This window comes from Hemitrygon akajei, chromosome 9 (assembly GCF_048418815.1).
Source record: "Hemitrygon akajei chromosome 9, sHemAka1.3, whole genome shotgun sequence".
Classification (NCBI taxonomy): Eukaryota; Metazoa; Chordata; class Chondrichthyes; order Myliobatiformes; family Dasyatidae; genus Hemitrygon; species Hemitrygon akajei.
The window spans coordinates 109,859,348-109,883,510 of record NC_133132.1 but is presented as its reverse complement, the minus strand read 5'-3'; the positions used below and the strand labels follow the sequence as shown (position 1 = coordinate 109,883,510).

Below are 24,163 nucleotides of genomic sequence, written 5' to 3'. Positions count from 1 at the left end.
AAAGACCCCCATTATTCACACTCATTGCCTTCTGCATGTCAGCCATTCCTCTATCCATGCCAGTATCTTTCCTGTAATGCCATGGGATTTTATTTGTTAAGCGGCCTCATGTGTAGCTGCTTAAATCAAATGCCTTCTGAAAATCCAAATGACATTCACTGCCTCTCCTTTGTCTACCCTGCTTGTTACTTCCTCGAAGAACTCTAACAGATCTGTCAGGTAAAATTTCCCTCTACAGAAACCATGCTTACTTTGACTTCTTTTATTATTAGTTTCCAAGTATCACGAAACCTCCTCCTTAATGACAGACTTTAACACTTTCCCAACCACTGAGGTTAGGCTAACTGGCCTATAATTTCCTTTCTTTTGCCTTCCTCGCTTCTTAAAGAGTGGAGTGCCATTTGCAATTTTCCAGTCCTCTGGGACCATGTCAGAATCAAGTGATTTTTAAAAGACCATAACCAATGCATCAGCTATCTTTTGAGCAACCTCTTTCAGAACTCTGGGATGTAGTCCATCTGGTCCAGTTGACTTATCCACCTTAAGACCTTTGAGTTTGCCTAGAACTTTTTCCTTTGTAATAGCAATGGAATTAGAGCACTCCTGGTCCCTGAAACTAACAGATCTCTGGCACATTGCTAGTGTTTTCCACAGTGGAGACGGATGCAAAGTACTTAGTAAGTTCATCCGACATTTCTTTGTCCCCCATTACTACCTCCAGCATTGTTTTCCAGTGGTCCAGTATCAACTCTCACCTTCCTTTTACTCTTTCTATAACTAAACAAATTTTCAGTTCAATATAAAGTATGCTGCTTTATATTATTGGCTAGTTTGCTTCCATATTTCATCTTTTCCCTTCTTAAGACTTTTTTTATTTGCCTTTTGTTGGATTATAAAAGCTTCCCAATCAGTCAGCTTCCCACTCACTTTTGCTACCTTTTATGCTGTTTCTTTGGCTTTTATGCAGTCCTTAATTTCCCTTGTCAGCCACAATTGCCCACCCTTGCCATTTGAGAACTACTTCTGTGGGACATATCTATCCGGCACCTTGTGAACTATTCCCAGAAACTTCAGCCACCTCTGCTCTTCTGTCAACACCATCATTATCCCCCTCCAATGCACGTGGGCAAGCTCCTCTCTAATGCCTCTGTAATTCCCTTTATTCCATTGTGATACTGATACATCTGACCAGTGTTTCTCATTCTCATGTTGCAGTATGAATTCAATCATATTATTATCACTGCCTCCTAATCATATTATTATCATTGCCTCCAAATGGTTGAAGGGCTATCTCTATGCTGATATCCAAGGATGAATTTTAAAATAACACCTTGTTCCTGGAAGCAAAAAGGTTAAATCTTTTGCAGAAAATGCTGGAACTACTTAATAAAGCACAGTCGTAGTAGGTGTCTGAGTTATCATTAATGTATCATCTGGGCCTCTTGGCAGTCATTGCATCATGGGATCTAACTTTGCATTGATCCCTGGAATTCCCTGTGCTCTCAGTAGCCCCATCTGCTTCCGCTAAATTGTGGTGTCAGCAAATAGGGGAAGTGGTCCAGTTGTGGGCAGACTAGTATAATTATTATTCATATGACTTCCTTGTAGTTGTAACCCTTGGATTTGTGAACTAAACCACTTCCTCTGTCTGCCTTCCCACTTCCACTGAACTCTACCTGCCTGGTCACAGACTTCCCTTTCTGTTCCCCTTTTACAACTGTGCCCTCTCATTTATATTCTTGATACCAAAATGGATGCAGATTGCTCCTCACACTGCAGTGGGTGATAACTCCCTGCATCTGCCTTCAATATCTTGGTTAGGACTTCCGGTAAGATGGCAATTGTTTAGTCACTTCAAACTTTTGCTCCGTTACATTTCTTACCTTCACACTATGTGTCTCCCTTTTTAAACCTTAGTTCGTTATTCTATCTGTTTTTTCTTATCTGCCTGCAAATATGTCTATCTTACAATGGCTACAAAAAATTCTAAATCCGGGAAAAAAGAAACTCCCACGTCTTTGTCTGCCGAGATTCTCTCTATCCTGGAACAGAATCGACAAGACATTTTAACTGCTATCAAGACTGAATTTAGAGCCTCTATCGGTCAGCTGGAGTCAAAATTGGATCAGATTAATGCCAGAGTGGATGATCAAGCCGAACATTTATCTCGCATCAACCTAACCTCTGAAGATTTAAAACACCGCGTTCAGCATTTGGAAACTCTCTGTTCCAACTTAACGGAGCAAAACAGCAAACTTATTTCCAAAATGGTGGATCTCGAAAATCGGAGCAGGCGCTGCAATCTGCGAATTCTCGGTTTGCCAGAAGCCACTGAAACGGGTTCCCCCGTTGAATTTTTCTCTTCTTTTCTCTGTGAGATTTTCGGGAAAGAATTTCTCCCGACTCCACCTGAGCTAGAAAGAGCTCACAGAATTTATGTCCCTCAAGCTGTTTTGGGTTCTAGAGCACGACCAGTTATCCTGTGTTTCCATCGTTATCAGGTGAAAAATCGTTTGATTATGGAGGCACGCTGACTTTCCGAAATAATACCATTCGTATCGTGGAAGACTATGCTCCCCAGGTTCTGAAGATGCGTGCCGAATTCAAAGGCGTTATGAAAGAGCTCTTTAATCGTGGATTCAAACCTTCCTTTCACAATCTTGCTGATCTTCAAATTACGCTTACTGATGGAGAATATAAGTGGTTTAAGTCAGTTAGAGAGGCTGAGATGTTTGTTGGAAATCTTCCAGCCATCTTGACTTCTTTGGACCCGGTTTGACTTTCTAAAATGGCTGATGAGTATTTCTTGAATTAAAGTCTTTTTTGCGAACTCAGACTCTATTTGAATAATTTAGTCCTTAACTACTGAGAACCTAAGGGTTTTAGTTGGTCTCTCCTTGGACTTGGCGTGATTTTCTTAAATAGATTATTTAAATTAATGTTTTCCTGTGGACTTAGATTTCATTTGTGTAATTTAGTTTACTTTTGAATAACTTTAACTATAGAGAACTACAAATGGTCTTAATTTATTTGGGAGGCTTACAGTTTTTTATTGAAGGTCTCCCTGTCAATTTACTGTATAAGACCTGCCTTTTTTTTAAACGGTTGATATGTACTCTCTTTAAATATAGAATTTCCCCCTTTTTTCCCCTTTTTTTTCCAATTTTTCATAGTTTCTCGCGGGTAGATTAGTTCTTGATTACTATTTTGTATTGTTTTATATTCTTTCTGATGAAGTTGTTCCTATTTGTAATTTTGATATGTAGTGCATAAATTAGTTAGTATCTGCTATATTATTTACACAGAGCTTATGTTAATGTTACGGAACTGGAAGTTGGTTTTTGGGGTGTCCTATTTTCTGTAGAGCTAGCTGCTTTTTTGGGTAGCCATCTAGTTTTGGGTTGTGAGGGTGGGGTGGATTCTCCAGTACCAACACTATCTATTTTTTTTGTTTGTTTTTCCTTGTTATCCAGGACATGTCTATGTCCTGATTTTATTGATTTATGTTTATATTTTTGCTTCCAAACTGTTATTGCAATGTTTGATCTTATATATGCCTACTGCCTTTTACGTCTTAACAATTGATAATGGTTAGTCCATTGAAATTTGTGAGCTGGAATGTAAAGGGATTGAATCATCCTGTTAAAAGAAGAAAGGTCTTCTCCCATATTAAGCAACTTAAAGCTGACATTGCTTTCCTCCAAGAAACTCATATTCATAGTTTCGATAATTCTTGGCTTATGTCAAAGTGGGTGGGTCAACATTTTCATTCATCCTTCCCGGCCAAAGCTAGGGGGGGGATGCCATTCTTATCAACTCAAATGTTCCTTTTAAACTCCATAGTAAGATATCTGACACAAATGGCCGTTTTATTATTGTTTCTGGCAAATTATATAATACTAAGGTAGTACTAGCTAACCTGTATGCTCCCAATTCTGATGATGTTAATTTTTTTGAACGCTTTTTTTCCTCATTACCAGATCTGAACCTATATTCTCTTATATTGGGTGGCGACTTTAACTGCTGGTTAGACCCAACTTTGGATCAATCGTCCCCTGTTACTAGATTACCTACTAAATCTGCTTTAGCTATTCTCTCTTTTCTTTCTAACTATGGTATCTCTGATATATGGCATTTCCTTCATCCTACTGAGAGAGATTATTCCTTTTTTTCACATGTTCATCATACCTTTACTAGAATTGACTATTTCTTAATTGATAATCAACTTATTTCACATGTTCATTCTTGTGACTATCAGAGTATACTGATCTCTGATCATGCCCCAGTCACTTTGTCTCTAAATTTTCCTGGTCTCCCTCAAAGGAATAAACATTGGCGCTTTAACCCGACTTTATTATTGGATGATGATTTTGTAAAATTTATTAAGGACCAGATAACTTTTTTCCTAAACACTAATACGTCATCTGAAATTTCATCCCAGATTGTCTGGGATGCTATGAAAGCATATTTGAGGGGCCAAGTAATTTCATATACAGCGAATCTTAATAGAAAGTCCCGTTCAGAGCAATTAGACCTGATTAATCAGATTAAAGAATTAGATCAATTATATGCTCAGACTAAAAACCTTGAATTATATAAGAAGCGTGTAGAATTCCAAACTAAATTTGACCTTCTCTCTACTCAACCAGTTGAACTTCAACTTCTTGAAAGTAAGAGTCGCTTTTATATTCATGGTGATAAATCTGGCAAGTTTCTAGTTAATCAGTTGAGACGTTCTAAAGCTAAACAACATATTACAAAGATCCAGAAGGAGAACGGGGATATTACATCAAATCACTCAGAAATTAATGACTTATTTAAGAATTTTTATTCTTGACTTTATTCCTCCGAATCCCTGAATGAGAATATTTCTGTTGATCTTTTTTTAAATAGCTTGAATATTCCTTCAATTTCATCTGATTCTAAAGCAAAACTTAATGAGCCTATATCATTAGAAGAAGTACGGTATCTTTTGCAATCTCTGCGCTGTCCTCGGGCAAATCTCCTGGTCCTGATGGGTTCCCCATAGAATTTTATAAATAATTCTCTTCACTTCTTTCACCTCAGTTACTCTCAGTACTATCTGATTCGTTTAATTATGGTAAATTGCCACCCTCATTTAATGAGGCATGTATTATTCTTTTATTTAAAAAGGGCAAAGATCCAACAGAGTGCCCCTCTTACAGGCCGATTTCTTTGCTTAATGTTGATGTTAAAATTTTGGCCAAAGTTGTGGCTCATAGATTAGAAACTGTTATACCCTCTATTATTTCTGATGATCAAACTGGTTTTATTAAAAATCGTCTTCCTTTTTTAACGTACGGCGTTTATTTAATATTTTATACTTACCTTCAATTGGGACTCCTGAATGCATTATCTCTCTCAATGCGGAGAAAGCGTTTGATCATATAGAGTGGAACTACCTCTTTGATCAAATTACTATATCTATGTTACCGCCTCTGTTTTGACTAATTCTCAGCAATCCCAGTTATTTAACCTTAAACGTGGCACCCGTCAAGGATGCCCCTTAAGTCCTTTTTTGATTTGGCTGTAAAGCCTCTGGCAATTGCATTTCGAAGTTGTCCTGAATTGATGGGGATCTGGAGAGGGGGTGTTGAGCATAAAGTTTCTCTTTATGCTGATGATCTATTACTTTTTCTTTCAAATTTGTCCACATCCTTAACTCCAATGTTTTCACTTCTTGATCAATTTAGCCAGTTCTCTGGCTATAAACTTAATTTACATAAGGGTGAACTTTTTCCAATTAATAAAGAAGCACAAGTATTAGTATTTCGTGACCTCCCCTTTAAAGCAGTTGATAATCAATTTACCTATCTTGGCATTACAGTTACAAGGAATTTTAAGGATCTTTTTCGTGAAAATTTTGCCAATCTTTTGTACTCTACAAAACAGAGTTTGTCACAATGGTCACCTTTATCTATGTCCTTGATAGGTCGTGTTAATGTTATTAAAATGTATGTTCTCCCTAAATTTTTATACTTATTTCAATCTATTCCAATTTTTATTTCTAAAACCTTTTTTGATTCCGTAGACTCTATTATTTTGTCCTATCTGTGGAAGGGTAAGCGTTCCAGAATTAACAAAACTTACCTTCAAAAATCTAAAAAAGAGGGCGGCATGGCCTTACCTAGTTTCTGTCTATACTGTTGGGCAGCTAGCATTCGTTGTCTTATCTTCTGGTCTTTTTTCCATAGCCAGTCTGACTGCCCTAAATGGGTAGCAATGGAGCTGAATTCCACTAAGGATCTATCTACCTCTGCACTTCTTGGATCTGCACTCCCTAGTAGTTTGCCTAGACTAATTGTTAATCCTCTTGTTAGACATACTCTGCGAATGTGGGCCCAGTTTAGGAAATTTTATGGTTTCTATGCTTATTTTATGGTTTCAACAGTTCTCTGCTAAGTTTCATCTACCATTTCTTTAGATATCTCCAAATTAGACACTTCATTAATCCTTTATTACCCAACTTCCCTGAGATGCCCGAGGAAAAATGCTATGGACTTGTTTCTTTCTATTAATCCATTGTGTAAAGGTTTAATATCTTTTATTTGTGATAAATTAGTATCCCTTTGGATAAAATCAGAATGGCTTGGGAGCATGACTTAAATATCCCTTTATCTGATGAGGTTTGGGACTCGATTCTCAAGTCGATTAACTCAATTTTTCTTTGTTCTTGCCACTGTCTTTTACAGTTTAAGATTGTTCATAGTGCTCATATGTCCAAATCTAAATTATCTCTATTTTATCCTAATATTAGTCCTCTTTGTGATAAATGCAAAAGTGGTGAGGCTTCTCTCATTCATATGTACTGGACCTGTCCTAGTCTAGAGAAATTTTGGAGGGATGTTTTCTTAACTTTATCCTGTATTCTGAATCGCCACTTAGAACCTAACCCTTTAATTGCTCTTTTTGGTTTCTTGGCTGAGACAGATATACGTTTGAGTTTGACTAAACGTCGAATATTATCTTTTGCTTCTCTCCTGGCTAGACGTCTAATTCTTCTTAGATGGAGAGATGTTGCCCCACCCACGCACGCTCAATGGCTTAATGATATGTCCTGTTTAGATCTTGAAAAAATTCATTACTCAATTCTTAATTCGGACATAAAGTTTCATAAGGTCTGGGGACCTTTTATTGAGTATTTTCATAACTTTCCTTTTGACTAAGTTTCTTTTTCAGTCCCTTGCTTTCAGCTTTTTTTTTGGTAGTAGGCATTATTATCTTCTGTTTTTAATTGTATTTACAGTTTTGCGGGTTTGAATGTTCTGATTTATATTTCCTACACTTTGCTCTGGTTGGTCTGGAGTTTTTTTTTTCTTGTGGGGGTGGATACTAACTTTACACGACTTCAATTTAGGTGCTTTTTCAATTATTATATTCTGTATTATATTACCATTGTATGTTTATCTTGTACTGTATTAATTTCCTATTTCGTTCTTGGGGTTTTTTTTGTAGTGTTGTAGAAAATGCATTAAAAAATCAATAAAAAAATATCTTGGTTAGTCGGAGAGGTTATGGGTAGAGGAGATGCTTTTGAAGAAAGATCATACCTGGCATGAATAGTATGAAGGTAGAATGGTTGTTGTTAATTCATATAGCTGGGTAAATAGTGGGTACTGCATCACACCCCTGATATGTATCCTGTGAGTGGAGGAAGGGGTTTGGAGCATAAACATTACAATGCAGATAAGGCCCTTTGGCCCACAATGTTGTGCTGACCTTTTAATTATATTTTACACAAATGGCACACAGACTTACAACGATTTGACTGCTTGGGGTCAGGACCGGTCAACCAGTGGGTCCTGATCTTAACACCAAGGGGAGGTGGTCACTCTCAAGCTACGTGGCCTTCCAGCTGAGGAGATGTTGCTCAGATACCCAGCTTCCCTGTGTGGGGTGTTTTACTGTATTCCTGCAGTGAGGCAGTCTGAGGATGTAACAGCTGCTATATAAATCCGTCTTGTTTCCTTTTCCTTCTCTGCCAAAGTCTGTGCCTCGTACCGTTTCTCCATGTGTCTCAGGAAATACCCTGTCAGTTGCACAACTGTACTGTTGTTTCAGACTAATGGTCATTACAATCGTAACAGCACAACTCAGGACCATGCCACAATGCCCATGCTGAACACGATGGTGAACTAAACATCGCTTCTGCCTGTACATGATCCTTATACGTCCATTCCCTGCATATTAATTGTATCTGCCCTGGTAGCCTATTACTGGCACCCACCACTCTCTGTATAAAAGAATGAAAACTTCTCCTTTACATTTTTTTAAACTTCTTCCACTCTCACTTAAAATCCTTGCCCTCTAGTATTTGGCATTGTATTTTGGGTAAAATTTTCTGATTTTAGACGCTCAGAATCTGTCAATGTCTCTCATAATTTTATAAACTACTGTCAGATCTCCTCTCGACCTCTGCCACTCCAGAGAAGAAGACTCTAGTTTGTCCAAACTCTCCATATGGCACACCCTTTCAATCAGGCAGTGTCCTGATAAACCTCTTCTACGTAGAACAGTACGGGCCCTTTGACCCACAGTGTTGGGCTGGCCTTTTGCAACCTACTGCACAATCAGTCAAGCTCTGGTAACTACACCCCCCACATATTTTCCCTTATCCCATTGGGCCCTTTCTCCTTCCCCTCCCCCTCCCTGATCCTCACACCCTGCCCATAACCCACCCCTTCCTCCATTTGGTTCCCCAACTACTTCTCTTTCTCCCATGTTGTATGGTCCTCTGTTATCAGATTCCTTCATCTTCAGCCCTTGCCTTTTCCATCTTTCACCTCGCAGCTTCTCACATCATTCCCTTTCACCCTTCCCTGCCCACCTAGCTCTCCCTCACCTAATCACGTCTATCACCCCTCAGCTTGTATCCTCACTCCACCTTTTTATTCAGGCTTCTGCCCTGTCTTTTGCCAGTCCTGATAAAGGGCCTCAGCCCAAAACATCAACTGTTCCCTCCATAGATCCTGCGTGACCTGCTGAATCCCTCCAGTATTTTGTGTGCTTTGCTCAAGATTTTCTGCAGACTCTTGTCTTGCAACACTGATACAATGACTGCCTATAACCTACTGAGACTTCAGCCAAGCCACTTAAACATGTAGGAGGGAGATTGAAAACTTGACTGAGTGGTAATAAAAACAACCTCTCACTCAATGTAAATAAGACCAAAGAATTGATTGTAGACTTCAGGAGAGGGAAACCAGTGGTCCAAGAGCCAGTAATCATTGGTGGATCAAAGGTCAGTAACTTTAAATTCCTGGGTGTCGTTATATCAAAGGACCTGTCCTAGACCCATCATATAAATATTAATATAACAAAAGCACAACAGTGCCTCTACTTCCTTAGGAGACTGTGGAGGTTTGGCATGTCATTGAAAACCTCGGCAAGCTTCTATAGATGTGTGGTGGAAAGTGTGCTGACTGGCTGCATTACAGCCTGGTATTGAACACCAATGTCTTTGAGCAGAAAATCCTACAAAAGATCGTGGATTTGGCCAGTACATCACTGGTAAACCCTCCCAACCTTTGAGCAGATCTACATGAAACGTTGCCACAGAAAAGCAGCATCCATCATTAAAGATCCTCACTACCCATTCAATGCTCTTTTCTCACTGCTGCCATCAGGTAGAAGGTACAAGTACCTCAGGGCTCGCACCACCAGGTTCAAGAACAGTTATGACCCCTCAACTATCAGGCTCTTGAACAAAAGGGGATAACTACGTACATTGAAGGACTCTTGTATTGTTATTTAATGCTTGTTATTTATTACTATTTATTTATATCTGCATTTGCACAGTTTGTTCGCAGTTAACAGTTCCTGATGTTTATACTTTGCAGTTATTGTTCTATAGATTTGCCCACAGAAAAATAATCTCAGGATTGTATTTGGTGACATGTATGTACTCTGATAATAAATTTTACTTTGAATACTGGGAAATAGACAGTAACTGTTCAGTAGTTCAATAGTTCAATTTAATATCAGAGAATGTATACAGTATACAACCGGAAATTCTTACTCTTTGCAGACAACCAACAAATAAAAACTGTAGGTAAATGAGAACCACTACTTAGTGGGGGGAGGGAGGGGTTAAAATTAGTATTTGATTGGGAGAAGATTCAATTTACATTCTTAAGAAAATCAGCCTAAAGAAGCCACAAGAGCAGACTGCACAAATTGCCCTTTTCAGATGCTAATTCTGTTGCTTATTTTCTTTCAGGTAACTCATAACTGCTGGTTTCTCCATCTCACTGCATGGGCTTCTCACAAGGCTCTCTTGGCTTTGCTTACTTGAGCAGTGAAACAGGAGTTTACTTGGGTACAACTGAACATGACTGACTCTGCTGCCAAAATGAAATCTCTTCATAATGGTGATTTGTCAGAAGACTTTTTTGACATGAACTATTTTTCCTGGAAAGTCCGGTGCACTCTGATAGTCGCTGGTTTTATGTTCTATTTAGTAGTTTTCCTTTTATCACACATGTTAGGCCTTGCGCTGTCGCTGACTTACCGCTCTCTGGCAGCAAAGGAGAAAGTGTTCTGGAATCTTGCCGTCAGCCGTGGTTTATTTGGGATCCAGGGCCTGGTGGCAGGTCTTTGGGCTCTCCTCAAGGATCCTGTCCTGTGGGCTGACAGAATGCTCGGTCAACAGAACTGGTGCTGGTTTAATATCCTGACAGCATTTGGCTTCTTCCTGTTCGAGAATGCAGCACTCCATGGCTCCAACGTTGTTTTCAAAACCTTTGATTTGCCTTTAGCTCTCCATCATTTCTTCGCCATTTCTGGCTTTGGTAGCACTCTGATCTGGGACAATATTGGCCACTATCTGCCCATGTTGATACTGCTGCTGGAGATGAGTACCCCATTCACTTGCATCTCTTGGATAATGTTGAAGGTAAGAGGTTTCACTCTGTCTAACTTACACAGTTTCTTTGTCTGGAACCAAAGAAAATGAAAAAATAAAAATATGATGGAATCTGAATCAAGCTTATTATCACTGGGCAAGAAGGTGCCCTCACCCCGCCTTCCAGCTCTGACTTCTCATCTTTTTTCCCCAGTTCTGATTAAGGGTCTCAGTCCAAAACATCAACTGTTTCTTCATTTCCATAGACACTGCCTGATCTGTTGAGTTCCTCCAGCATTTTGTGTGTCTTGGATTTCCAGCATCTGTAGATTTTCTTGTGTTTGTTATTATCACTGATGTAAAAGTACTGTGCAAAAGTCTTGGGTGCATATAAATAATGAGGGTGCCTAAGACTTTTGCACAGTACTGTATTTGTCAACATGGAGCGGAGAGCAAGTTTGTAAATCTGGCATGGGAGTAGTAAGAGTGGAGTGCCGTGAGACGGGTGTGGGACAAGTTGCAGAGGAGGAGTGGTAGGGGTGTGGCGGGAGTGTGGCATGGGTGCAGACCCACCCAGCTCTGAGATGCCAGGCAAGGTCATTTGATTCCAAACAATTGGTTTATTGATCATTAGAGAATGTCTCGGGTGCTTCCCACTCCCTCCTCTCTCCCTACCCCCTTCCCACTCTCAGTCCACGATTAGAGACTCATTTCAGAATCAGGTTTATGTCATGAGATTTTATTTTGTTGCAGCAGTACAGTACAATACATAAAATTACTACAATACTGTGCAAAAGTCTTTGCCACTCTAGCTATATATGTGCCTAAGACTTTTGCACAGTACTGTACGTCGTGAAATATGTGCTTTTACGGCAACAGTGCAGTGTGAGACTTAAGAATTGCTATAAGTTGAAAAAATAAATACCGTAGATTCCGGGTTATAAGCCGCTACTTTTTTCCCACATTTTGAACAGCTTTGAACTCTGCGGCCTATAATCCAGAGCGGCTAATACATGGTTTTTTTTCATGCCGCCTCGTAAACATTTTGCCTCGTAACAGTAGACCAATAAAATTGATGAGTAGTTCACAGAGGTCCAATGAAATTGTACGATAAATCAAGCGCACTTTCACAATTAAATTATTGTAAATCAGTCATTTGTACTCACCCTCATCAACATGGAAAATACTCGAAGAAAAGCAAGACTCGAGCGCGTCAGACCCGATTAGACCCGATCGCATTGCGCAAGCGCGTCAGACCCGATTAGACCCGATCGCATTGCGCAAGCGCGTCAGACCCGATTAGACCCGATCGCAATGCGCAAGCGAGTCAGACCCGATTAGACCCGATCGCATTGCGCAAGCGCGTCAGACCCGATTAGACCCGATCGCAATGCGCAAGCGCGTCAGACCCGATTAGACCCGAGCGAAAACGCTGCTTTTAAGTTAAAGTCGATCAATAACTTTTCCTGGTAGGCTGCAGTATATATATTTTTACCAGTCGCTAGGAGATATTGGAATGTTGTTCGTGCAGTTCAGTAAAAAAGTATATGCAACGTAATTTGTGTTACCGATACGTATGTATATTTAAAAGTAGCGGTGCGGCCTTTACAATTAAAAAATTGATTTTATTTCTAAAATTAGAGCCTGCGGCTTTTAATCAGGTGCGCTCTGTAGTCCGGAATCTACGGTAGTAATTTTAACAATGGGTGACAAAAATTACTGTTACAAAAATAAATAAATAGCAATTTCAACAGATTGAATTTCCAATTCAGATAGCTAAGTGTGCGTGTTGTGACGACCCATTTTCTGCGCAGGCGAACCGGCTCACAAGTAGCCCGCGCGCAGGGAGAGACTTTGGTAATGCACCTCTGATGTCATTTCCGCCCGGAGAGGGCGGGAGCTAGGGATTAAAAGCCAGCACCGCGAAGTTTGAATAAACTAATCTCGAAACGACTTACTGACTGCGTGTCGTTGTTTCTAGCTCAATATGTATTACATCGCTACATTGGTGACCCCGAAGGTCCAAACGAGATTTGGACCAAAGATGACCGACTCTTCATCTGTTCACGCAGTTTCGCTAAAACTGCCGACTTTCTGGACGCTGCGACCACGCGTGTGGTTTAGCCAAGCAGAAGCCCAGTTCCAGATTCGACAGATATCTTCTGATTCCACGCATTACTATCACGTGGTGAGCGCCCTTGACCAGGAGGCGGCCGCCCAGGTTGCGGATTTCATACAGTCGCCCCCGGAAGAAGGCAAATATGAAGCATTCAAGGCGCTGCTCATTGGGACCTTTGGCCTCTCACGGCGTGAGCAGGGTGCCCGCCTGCTTCACCTGGACAGTTTAGGAGACAGGCTACCATCAGCATTGATGAACGAGATGCTGGTCCTGGCTGACGGACACAAGCCCTGCCTCATGTTCGAGCAAGCGTTCCGAGAGCAACTGCCCGAGGACGTACATCTGCTGCTGGCCAACGCAGATTTCAGCGACCCCCGTAAGGTGGCGGCCCGGGCAGACGTGCTGTGGAAAGCCAAGAGGGAGAGCGTGGTGTCTGTCGGTCAGATTACCAGGCCATGCGCCCAACAGCGGACCAGACCAGGCCCGGCAACGGAGCGCGCACAACACAGGCAGGAGTGAGGAGGCCAGTGAACAGTGGTGTTTCTTCCATCAGCAATGGGGCACAGAAGCGCGCCATTGTCGCCCGCCCTGCAAGGGCCAGGGCCAGCTGCCGCTAATGGCTATGGCGGCTGGCCACCAGGACAGCCTCTTGTACGTCTGGGACAAACAGTCGGGACGCCGCTTCTTGGTCGACACCGGAGCAGAAATCAGCATTTTACCCCCGATGGGGTACGACACCCGCAACAGGAAGCCAGGACCACCCTGAAGGTCGCAAATGGCAGCACGATACGGACCTACGGCACCCGCACAGTGCAGCTGCAGTTCGGCGCCAGCCGGTTCACGTGGGACTTCACACTGGCCGCGGTGGCCCAACCACTCCTGGGGGCAGACTTCTTGCGAGCTCACAGCCTGCTGGTCGACTTGCAAGGGAAAAAACTGGTACATGCCGAGACTTTCCAGACATTCTCCCTGGGTGAAGCCAAGTTGCTGGCCCCACACCTGGACTCCATCGCGCTGTCGGACAATGAATTCACCAGAATCCTGGTGGACTTTCCATCGATTCTGACACCGCAGTTCACGGCAGCCATGCCCAGACACAGGGTTCAGCACCACATCCTGACCAGGGACCACCCCTCCACGCCCGCGCACGAAGGCTCCCCCCGGAAAAGCTCCGCCTGGCGAAGGAGGAGTTCAAGAGGATGGAGGAATTGGGAATCGTATCGAGGTCCAACAGCCCATGGGCCTCCCCCCTGCACATGGTGCCCAAAGCAGCCGGGGGTTGGAGACCATGCGGCGACTACCGCAGACTGTACGAGGCTACAACTCCAGACCGCTACCCCGTGCCGCACATTCAGGACTTTGCAACAAACCTGCACGGGGTAAGAATCTTTTCCAAAGTAGACCTCGTCCAGGGATACCATCAAGTCCTGGTACACCCTGAAGACATCCCCAAAACAGCATCCATCACCCCGTTCATCCTTTTCGAATTCCTCCGAATGCCGTTCGGCCTGAAGAATGCCGCACAGACGTTCCAGCGGCTAATGGATGCGGTGGGACGTGACCTGAACTTTGTGTTCATCTACTTGGACGACATCCTTATAGCAGCAGTAGTTGGTCAGGAGCATCTGTCCCACCTCCGCCAGCTCTACTCCCGCCTGAGTGATTTCGGCCTCATGATCAACCCAGCCAAATGCTAGTTCGGTCTCAATACCATCGACTTCCTGGGCCAGAGGATTACCAAAGATGGGGCAACACCTCTGCCCGCCAAGGTAGACGCGATCCGCCACTTTGCCCGGCCCAACACAGTCAAAGGCCTGCAGGAGTTCGTTGGTATGGTGAACTTCTACCACCGTTTCCTCCCCTCAGCAGCCTGTATCATGCGCCCTTTGTACACCCTGATGCTGGGTAAAGGCAAGGACATTACTTGGGATGAAGAGGCCGCAGCCACTTTCGTTAAAGCCAAGGAAGCCTTGGCAGATGCCGCGATGCTGGTGCACCCCAGAACAGACGTTCCGACCGCCCTCACAGTGGACGCACCCGACACAGCAGTTGGTGGGGTGCTGGAGCAACTCATTGAGGGGTGCTGGCAACCCCTGGCGTTCTTCAGCAAGCACCTACGACCACCCGAACTCAAGTACAGTGCTTTCGACCGGGAGCTGTTGGCACTGTATCTGGCAATCCGGTATTTCAGGTACTTCTTAGAAGGCGGGCCGTTCACTGCGTTCACGGACCACAAACCATTGACCTTTACATTCATGAAGGTGTCCGATCCCTGGTCAGCTCGCCAGCAGCGACATCTGTCCTACATCTCTGAGTACACGCTGGACATCCAGCATGTCTCGGGAAAGGACAACGTCGTGGTGGATGCACACTCCAGACCAGCTGTCCAGGCCCTGTCCCTGGGGGTGGACTATGCAGCACTGGCGGAGGCACAGCAGGCAGACGACGAGATGCCCAGCTACAGGACTGCAGTCTCGGGTTTGCAGCTGCAAGACTTCTTCGTAGGCCCAGGTGAGAGGACCCTTCCTGTGCGACGTGGCTACTGGCCAACCTCGCCCCATCGTCCCGGCAGCCTGGCGGCGGCGAGTTTTCAACTCCATACACGGTTTGGTGCACCCATCTATCAGGACAACCGTCTGGCTGATCTCCAGCAAGTTCGCGTGGCACGGACTTCGCAAGCAGGTCAGTGAATGGGCCAGAACATGCGCGCAGTGCCAAACAGCCAAGGTGCAGTGGTACACTAAAGCCCCGCCGCAGCAGTTTGAACCCACCCACCGGAGGTTCGATCACATTCATGTGGATATCGTGGGCCCCCTACCAGTGTCCCGAGGAGCGTGGTACCTCCTAACTATGGTAGACCGGTTCACAAGATGGCCAGAGGCGGTCCCACTCACCGACACATCTGCCGATTCCTGCGCCCGAGCGCTGATTGCAACCTGGGTAACATGCTTCAGGGTACTGGCCCACATTACCTCCGACAGAGGCGCCCAGTTCACCTCCAGCCTGTGGTCGGCTGTGGCCAGCCTGTTGGGAACGCAGCTACACCACACTACTGCCTACCACCCACAGTCGAACAGACTAGTGGAGCATTTCCACCATCACCTGAAGTCTGCTCTCATGGCCCGCCTGAGAGGACCTAACTGGGTGGACGAGCTTCCCTGGATCCTGCTTGGAATTTGCACAGCACCCAAAGAGGATCTGCACGCCTTGTTGGCTGAGTTGGTGTATGGCTCACCCCTGGTCGTCCCAGGAGAGTTCATACCAGCCCCATGGGGGCAAGAGGAAGAACCCGCAGCAGTCCTGGGCAGACTACGCGAAAAACTTGACAACCTGGCCCCCGTACCAACTTCCCAGCACAGACAGACCCCGACCTACGTACCCAAAGACCTGCAGAACTGTAAGTTTGTGTTTGTACGAAGGGGCGCACACCGGACACCGCTACAGCGGCTGTACGAGGGGCCGTTCAAGGTGATCAACAACAACGGGTCCACGTACGTTCTGGACATTGGGAGGGGGAAGAGGAGGTTTTCACGGTGGACCGACTCAAACCAGCCCATGTGGACTTGGCGCAGCTGGTCAAGGTTTAGGCACCGTGGCGCAGAGGCAGACCTCCCAAACAGAGGCTGATCCAGACTGTGGACATTAGGGGGTGTGTTGCCGGTTCTGGGGGGGGAGGTGGTGGTTATGTGGCGACCAATTTTCTGCGCAGGTGAACCGGCTCACAAATGGCCTGCGCACGGGGAGAGACTTTGGTAATGCACCTCCGACGTCATTTCCGCCCGGAGAGGGATTAAAAGCCAGCACCGCAAAGTTTGAATAAACTAATCTCGAAATGACTTACTGACTGCGTGTCGTCGTTTCTAGCTCTGTATGTAGTACATTGCTACAGTGTGTTATTTTTTTGGTACTGTTTATTCTTCAGAACTGTAAACTGATTCTGTATGTGCAGACTTGATTCCAGTCTCATTAGTTTCACCCGGACTTTTGTCACATTATATTCATGTGCCAGGGCTGCAGTACTGAGTGCTCTATTTTGAATTGCTTAATGCTTCCTTTATAAGGAGCAGAGTGTTTTATATCTGTTCCTGAATTTCCCCCCATGAACTGCACATCTATCAGGTACATTTCTGTCTAAAAAGTATTTGCTTTCCTCTTGTTGATTCAAATATCTCTTTTAAAAATTAAATTCTTAACTTGCCTGAATGATGTGAAATGTGATGAGGTGATAATAGTTATAGATAACATAAATTTGTTTTTATTCTATTAAGAGTGATAGTACTAGGGTGCAAGTTCCCACGTGGTGTGCTGTGTTTGGAGAAGGTGCCTTGTCACTTTGGCAATTGAGAGTTGAGCTGTAAATGGAACACTCACACCTCTTTGATTCCCAAATTGTCTCCCTCCCACACCGTTACAGAAAAAGATTGCATCCAATCTCATGTTACTTCAAGCAAAGTCAAATTTACTGCTTTATGAGCTGTATGAAATGATTTTCAGTTTAAATGTTTCCCCTTTAACAAAGTGATTTGTTTGTGGTGCGCACTGATGAGACTTCTATGGGAAACTATACTTCCATTCTGTTGAATAATTTCAGATGATGGTACTGGTGAAAACTTCTTCACCGGTGTGAAAAGAAAATGGTATCCCCTGTTCTCAGTTCTAGCATCTATGCTACATCTGTCCCCAGCTTGAGGCCTTCCATTCCAGAACATCTGTGATTTCCTCCTTCAAAGAACAGGGTTTTCCACCCATTACCATTGATGCTGCCCTCACCCACTTCTCCATCTCCCAGAATACCACACTCACCCCATCTTCCCACCATTTATGACGGATGGAGTTCCCCTTCTCCTTATTTACTATCCCACAAGCCTAGATATCCAGCACCTCATTCTCTGTAATTTCCATTCTCTTCCACAGGTCCCCTTCCAACTCTCAATCCAACTGTCCACTTTCCACGGGGATTGCTCCCTCTGTCACTTGTTCCTCTCCACTGATCTTCCTCCTAGCACTTATCCCAATAAGCAAGACAAGTGCTACACCTTCCCCCTACATCTTCTCCCACACTTCCATTCAATAGGTTTAATGTCAGAGAAAGGTATACTATATACACCCTGAAGTTATTTTTCTTCACAGCCATCCACGAAAACAGAGGAGTGCTCCAAAGGATGAATGACAGTTAAATGTTAGAAACCCCAAAGCTCCCCCCCCCCATGCCCAAGCAGCAGCAAGGCAATGAACTCCCCCACCAGCAAAAAGCATCAGCATCCTCCACCGAGCACTCAAGCGTGCAGCAAGCATCAATAAAGACACAGTATTGTAGTACCCCAACGACTACTCGTTCACCTGATAATTTGATACATCATAGGGGAAAAAGAGGGGTCCCCATCTCACAACAAGAGGGGACACATAACAAACAACTCACTGATTTACGATGTTAAAAATCTGTTGCGCCACTTTTTCCGAGCTCTGCACCCAGAGAGTTGGCCCCGGAAAGGCTCAGATCTCTGGGCACAAAACCCACGGCAGCTAACCCGCTGCTCCTGATGTTCCGTGTTCTCTCGCGATGCCTCAGTCAGGGGCACCGGCCTCGAATTGACACAACTCCAGAGCCACGAAAATTCGGCATGTGCTAGTCCTCCAGGTCACATTCTCGAGATATCAAAAAGCGGCCGGTCGTGAGACCCTAACAGCAGGTTCCATTCCTGCAAGTCCCATCACTTCTCTGGCTTCCCTCCTCGTTCCCTTTCTTCCATGGTCCCCACTTTTCCCCTTTTGCTCTCCTTCTTCAGCCCTTTACCTTTCCATCTATCACCTCCTAACTTCTTACTTCATGTCCTCATTCTGCACCCACCCACCTTTTCCCTCACCTGGTTTCACCTGTCAGCTTCTCCCCCCTCCCCATCTTATTCCGGCTCCTCCCTCTTCCTTTCCAGTTCCAATGAAGGATCTCAGCCTGAAACATTGACGTTTATTCCTCTCTCTAGATGCTGCCTGCCCTGCTGAGTTCCTCCAGTGTTTTGGGGATATGACAGATTTCCTTTGGGTTCTAAGGAAGAAGAGGCACTGATGAACTTTCTTGGCAGTAGTGTCTACCTGGTTGGACCAGAACAAGTTGTTGGTGATGTTTATACCTAGGGACCCAAACATCTCTACCTCAGCACCATTGATACAGAGGGGTGTGTACTCCACCCCACTTCCTGAAGACAGTGACCACTTCCTATTTCTTGCTGACATTGCAAGTTTCCTTCTAATGAATACTGAAAGAAATTAAACTGATGCACAACTATTTTGTACCAATAGATGGCAAACTCAAAAACCTTGATCCATCAGCCTAAACATTGTTGCTTCTAGATATATACATAGGGTTATCAAATAGCTAGATAATGAAATTCCAAACTGCAAATTTCTCTTTGTGAAGAACCCAGTGCAAATTTGGGTAGTGACCTTCTTTGTAACATGAAATCTACTGGCAACCTTCGCATGCAGAAATTGAATGAAGTTATAGTTCTGCACGTTTTATTTGCAGCTTAGTGAATATTAGCCTTTGGCCTTGATGTTGAATTCAACCGTTGGAAATAATCAGCCATCTTCTCTCATTTTAAACAGTTGTTTCCTGTTTAACTATTTACCCTTCCAGTTTATTTGATTGAATATTTCTCCTGTTTACACATCTTCCCCACTACCTTTCAGCCAATGCCCCCTCCACCACTTGTAGTATTCAGGCTCTCCTGAATTCCATCCTTTTATTTTCGCTGCTATTCAAACCCCCATCTGTCCACCCCCTGCAGCTTAAAACCTGCTTCATGTCTAAAGGTCATCGACCAGAAACAATGACACTGCTGCACCGAGCAGGCGCTGCCTGATCCGAGTACTTGCAGAATATTCAATGGATCATTCAGTCGTCTGGTATCTGCAGTGCTTCGCTTTTGGATGGAAGTGCTTCATGCTGCTGCTTCAGTCAGTGCCACATGTTTGTGTGTCCATTGTGACATCCACTGAAAGAATGCCTTAAATGAAAAAGCCCCCTAATCCATTTTAGTCAAGTTTCAGATGTAGAACAGTGCAGGAGCCAAAACTGGTGTATTTACTATTCTTTTTCGAAGCTTACTGAATATTTCAAGTGTTCAAAGTTCAAAATAAATTTATTATCAAAGTACATTTATGTCAACATATACAACCCTGAGATACTCATTTTCTTGCAGGCATGCTCAATAAATCCAATAACCATAATAGTATCAATTAAAGATCTGAGCATATGGTTATAGAGCCAGTGGACAGAAGACAACAAACTGTTCAAGTACCAAAAACAGAAGAAATAATAATAATAAATGTGCAATAAATATTGAATACATGAGATAAAGAGTCCTTGAAAGTGAGTCCATAGATTGTGGGAACATTCAGTGATGGGGCGAGTGAAGTTGAGTGAAGTATTCCCTTTGGTTCAAGAACCTGATGGTTGAAGGGTAATAACTGTTCCTGAACCTGGTGGTGAGAGTCCTGAAGCTCCTGTACCACCTTCCTGATGGCAGCAATGAGAAGTGGGCATGACCTGAATGGACAGGGTCTCTGATGATGGATGTTGCTTTCCTGTGAAAATACTCCATATAGGTGCGCTCGGTGGTGGAGAGGGCTTTGCTTGTGATGGTTTGGGACTTATCCACTACTTTTTTGTAGGATTTTCCATTCAAGGACATTGGTGTTTCCATACCAGGCTGTGATGTAGCCAGTCAGTATACTCTACCACGCATCTTTAGAAGTTTGTCAAAGTTTCAGATGTCATGCTGAATCTTTGCAAACTCCTAAGGAAGTAGAGGTGCTGTTATGCTTTCTTCATAATTGCACTTACGTGCTGTGCCTAGGATGGGTCCTCTGAAATGATAACACCAAGGAATTTAAAGTTGCTGACACTGTCGACCTTTGATGTCCCCCCTGTGAGAACTGGCTTGTGGACCTCTAGTATCCTCCTCCTGAATGCAATAATCAGCTCCTTGGTCTTGCTGACATTGTGTAAGAGGTTGTTGTTGTGACAACTCTCAGCCAGATTTTCAATCTCCCTCCTATGTTCTGATTTGTTACCACCTTTGATTCAGCCTATGACAGTGTTGTCCGCAAAACTTGGATATGGCCTTGGAGATGTGCTTAGTCACTCAGTGATCAGCGTAATGTGAGTAGAGCCTTGGTCTAAGTACAGCCTTGTGATGATGGAGGTTGTGGAGGAGATATTGTTGCCAAACTAAACCGACAAGTGAGAAAATCAAGGATCCAGTTATCCAAGTCTTCCCATGTATAACACAGATGCATTCACAAGGTAACTGCTCTGGTCTCCATATTTTCTTAGAAGGTTAAGGGGGTTCAGCTTGTCACTGAACACTAACAAACCTCAATAGATGTACTGTTGAAAGTATCCTGATTAATTGCATCATCTGCTACAGCAAATCCAACACACAAGAGCACACGAGGTTGCAGAGTTTAGTGGACTCAGTTCAGTTCATCAAGGTCACGCACCATCCTTCCCCGCCATCGGTTGTATCTACCAGAGGTGCTCCCTCAGGAAGGCATCACTCACCTTCGAAGATCCCCACCATCCGACCCATGTCATCTTCTCACAACTACTATTGGTCAGTAGGAACAGAAACCTGAAGTCCCACACCACCAGCCTCAAGAACAGCTACTCCTTTCAACCATTCAGTTCTCGAACCAACCTGCACAACCCTCATACACAAAATGCTGGTGGAATGCAGCAGGCCAGGCAGCATCTATAGGAAGAAGTACAGTCAATGTTTTGGGTCGAGACTCTGCACACCCATAATTACTACCTCAGTATAGCCACGTTATGATTACTTTGTACTACAACGTGAGAGGTGTACAAGATGATAAGAGGCATATATTGAGTGGACAGAGACTTTTTTCCCAGGGTGGAAATGGCAAATATGAAGGGGCATAATTTTAAAGTGATTGGAATAAAGTATCGGGTGATGTCAGAGGTAAGTTTTGTTTCACACAGACAATGGTGGGTGTGTGGAACACCCTGCCAGAGGTCATGGTTAGAGATTTAAGAGACTCTTAGCTAGGCATATTGATGTTTTTTTTTTAAAGGAGGGCTATGTGGAAGGAAAGGGTTAAATTAACCTTAGAGTTGGTTAAAATATTGGCATAACATCATTGGCCAAAGGACCTGTTCTATTCTGTAGAGTTCTTCAATGGACTTTTTTTTTTGCTCCAATTACAGTATGTTTTTTTTGATTTTCATATAATTTGTTTCTTGTGGATCTTGAGTCTCTTCTGCTATGTACCTATGATACTGCTGCAAGTTTTTCATTGTACCTATGCACGCATTTACTTATGTATTTGACAATAAACTTTGACTTGCCTTGACAACAGAGGAAGAAGTAAAAATGCCTCTAAAAAGACCACAACCTTGTGTGCCTCAATGACCCAGAGAGCTATGGTGGCTGGAGTCAGGGCTTTATGATTTGGGTGTTGGTAGGGTCACCCATGCTAAACCGGTCAAAGGGCCAGTCTAAGAGTAGTCCACTGGCCCTCCAAGTTTGGTGGTTCAGCTCAGGACTAACAACCCTGACTGACCAAAACAAAACAATTGTTACAGAAAGAGCAACGAAGAATACAGACAGATGGAGGACATTCATTGCTACCCTAAACACCAGTAGCATAACAGCAGTAAGTAAGTAGAAGTAACCTCGGATACACAAGTGAAAATTTTCTATTTCACCAACTGCTCGGAGCAGAGTTTAGATTAATGTGATATGTATGTGTGATTATAACAATGTTGAAGGGTTAGAGCATAGCTTATAGAAGGCTGGGTATGTTCTAACTTTTCCACGAAGAGCTCTCATTGTTCCTGTTCATCTTCCTTCCGTAGGTGGGTTTTTCACACATGCGGCTTTGGAAACTGAACCAGTGGCTGATGATCCACTTGTTCCACTGTCGTATGATCCTCACCTACCACATGTGGTGGGTCTGCTGGCAGGACCTGGACAAAATCAAGCTCTACATCCCAGTTCCACAGCTGGTGGTGTTCTTCCCCGGGCTTTTTCTCCTCACATTCATCATCAATCCGTACTGGACACGCAAGAAGACGTTGCAGCTCTTTAACCCAGTGGACTGGAACTTTGCAAAGGAAAGCAGCAGAGTGGCAAATGGTGAAAGGGACATGACTCTTAAGAAAGCAACGTGATGTGGAGTATACAGCTACCGTCTGGGTGATAAAGGAAACTGGCAGATGTGCAACATTTGACACAAATTGTAAATCAGTTTGGGTTCAGGCCTGTCCCCCAGACTTGGAACTTGTTTATGTTTTAATTATCACCTACATCAAAGTATTCCTACAGTCCAAGTTATGCAGTTGTACTGACCGTGAGGCAGAAAAGGTTTTGAGAAATTGAAATATTTTAGTTATTTACTTCAACTTGTTGGTTTACATGTAAACAGTTTGAACACTGATTTGACAATTCCTTCTTAAACCTTTCATGAGATTTTTTGGCAATTGATTCTCAAAAAGTCCTTCTTTTGAAGTAATTCATCAGACAGTGATAAATAGTAACTAACTGATTGTATTAATGTTTTTGGATAATATATTCCTTTGATAATGTCATTGAGCTTGTATTATTTACTTCCTGCTCTTGGTGATAAATATTTAACATATCTGCACTCACTCCAGTAATACTTCGCTGCAGTAGACTCTTTGGCATTTAAGACTTCATGGTAACTTTTTTAGTGTTTTATTTATCTCTCTTCATATAGCTTTTCACTGTTAAACAGTATTTTACATTCTTAATATTGATTATTGACAGTATGTGCCCTGTAATAATTAACTCTGTGAAATTTAAGGTTTCTATAAACTGCCTATGCTATATTGAACCCGAAGTTTGCTTTTGTGTATTACTGGAGGGAAAGTTCTACAAGAACTCCCTAAATCCCGGCAGAGGAAATACCAATCAGACACTTATTTAAAAGGCTATTTGTACTACAGTTTATTTGTATTTTGTGGATATTACCTGTACAATTTCTAGAACTGACTAATTTCCAAGGAAAGTCTTGCCCTTGTTTTGCCATATTACTGCTGGTTTAGTTTTATAATTTGCCTCATATCCTTTGTACTCCTTGAAGATAAGCAACAACGAATTTTGTTGGATTTGCAAGTTTTATACTTCCTCATTGTGATG

General features: G+C 43.3%; 1 protein-coding gene across 3 annotated transcripts in view; it reads left to right on the top strand.

The window, feature by feature from the left end:
- The window catches only part of cln8 (CLN8 transmembrane ER and ERGIC protein), a 39,724-nt gene extending 15,860 nt beyond the window's left edge, over positions 1-23,864 (top strand). For all 3 annotated transcript variants that reach the window (XM_073056772.1, XM_073056770.1, XM_073056773.1), the window contains exons 2-3: positions 10,241-10,915; positions 22,861-23,864. In XM_073056772.1, the coding sequence (XP_072912873.1) occupies positions 10,352-10,915; positions 22,861-23,175 (879 nt within the window). In that variant the 5' untranslated portion in view covers positions 10,241-10,351 and the 3' untranslated portion in view covers positions 23,176-23,864. The remainder of the gene's footprint in view (positions 1-10,240; positions 10,916-22,860) is intronic.
- The last annotated feature ends 299 nt before the right edge of the window (positions 23,865-24,163 follow it).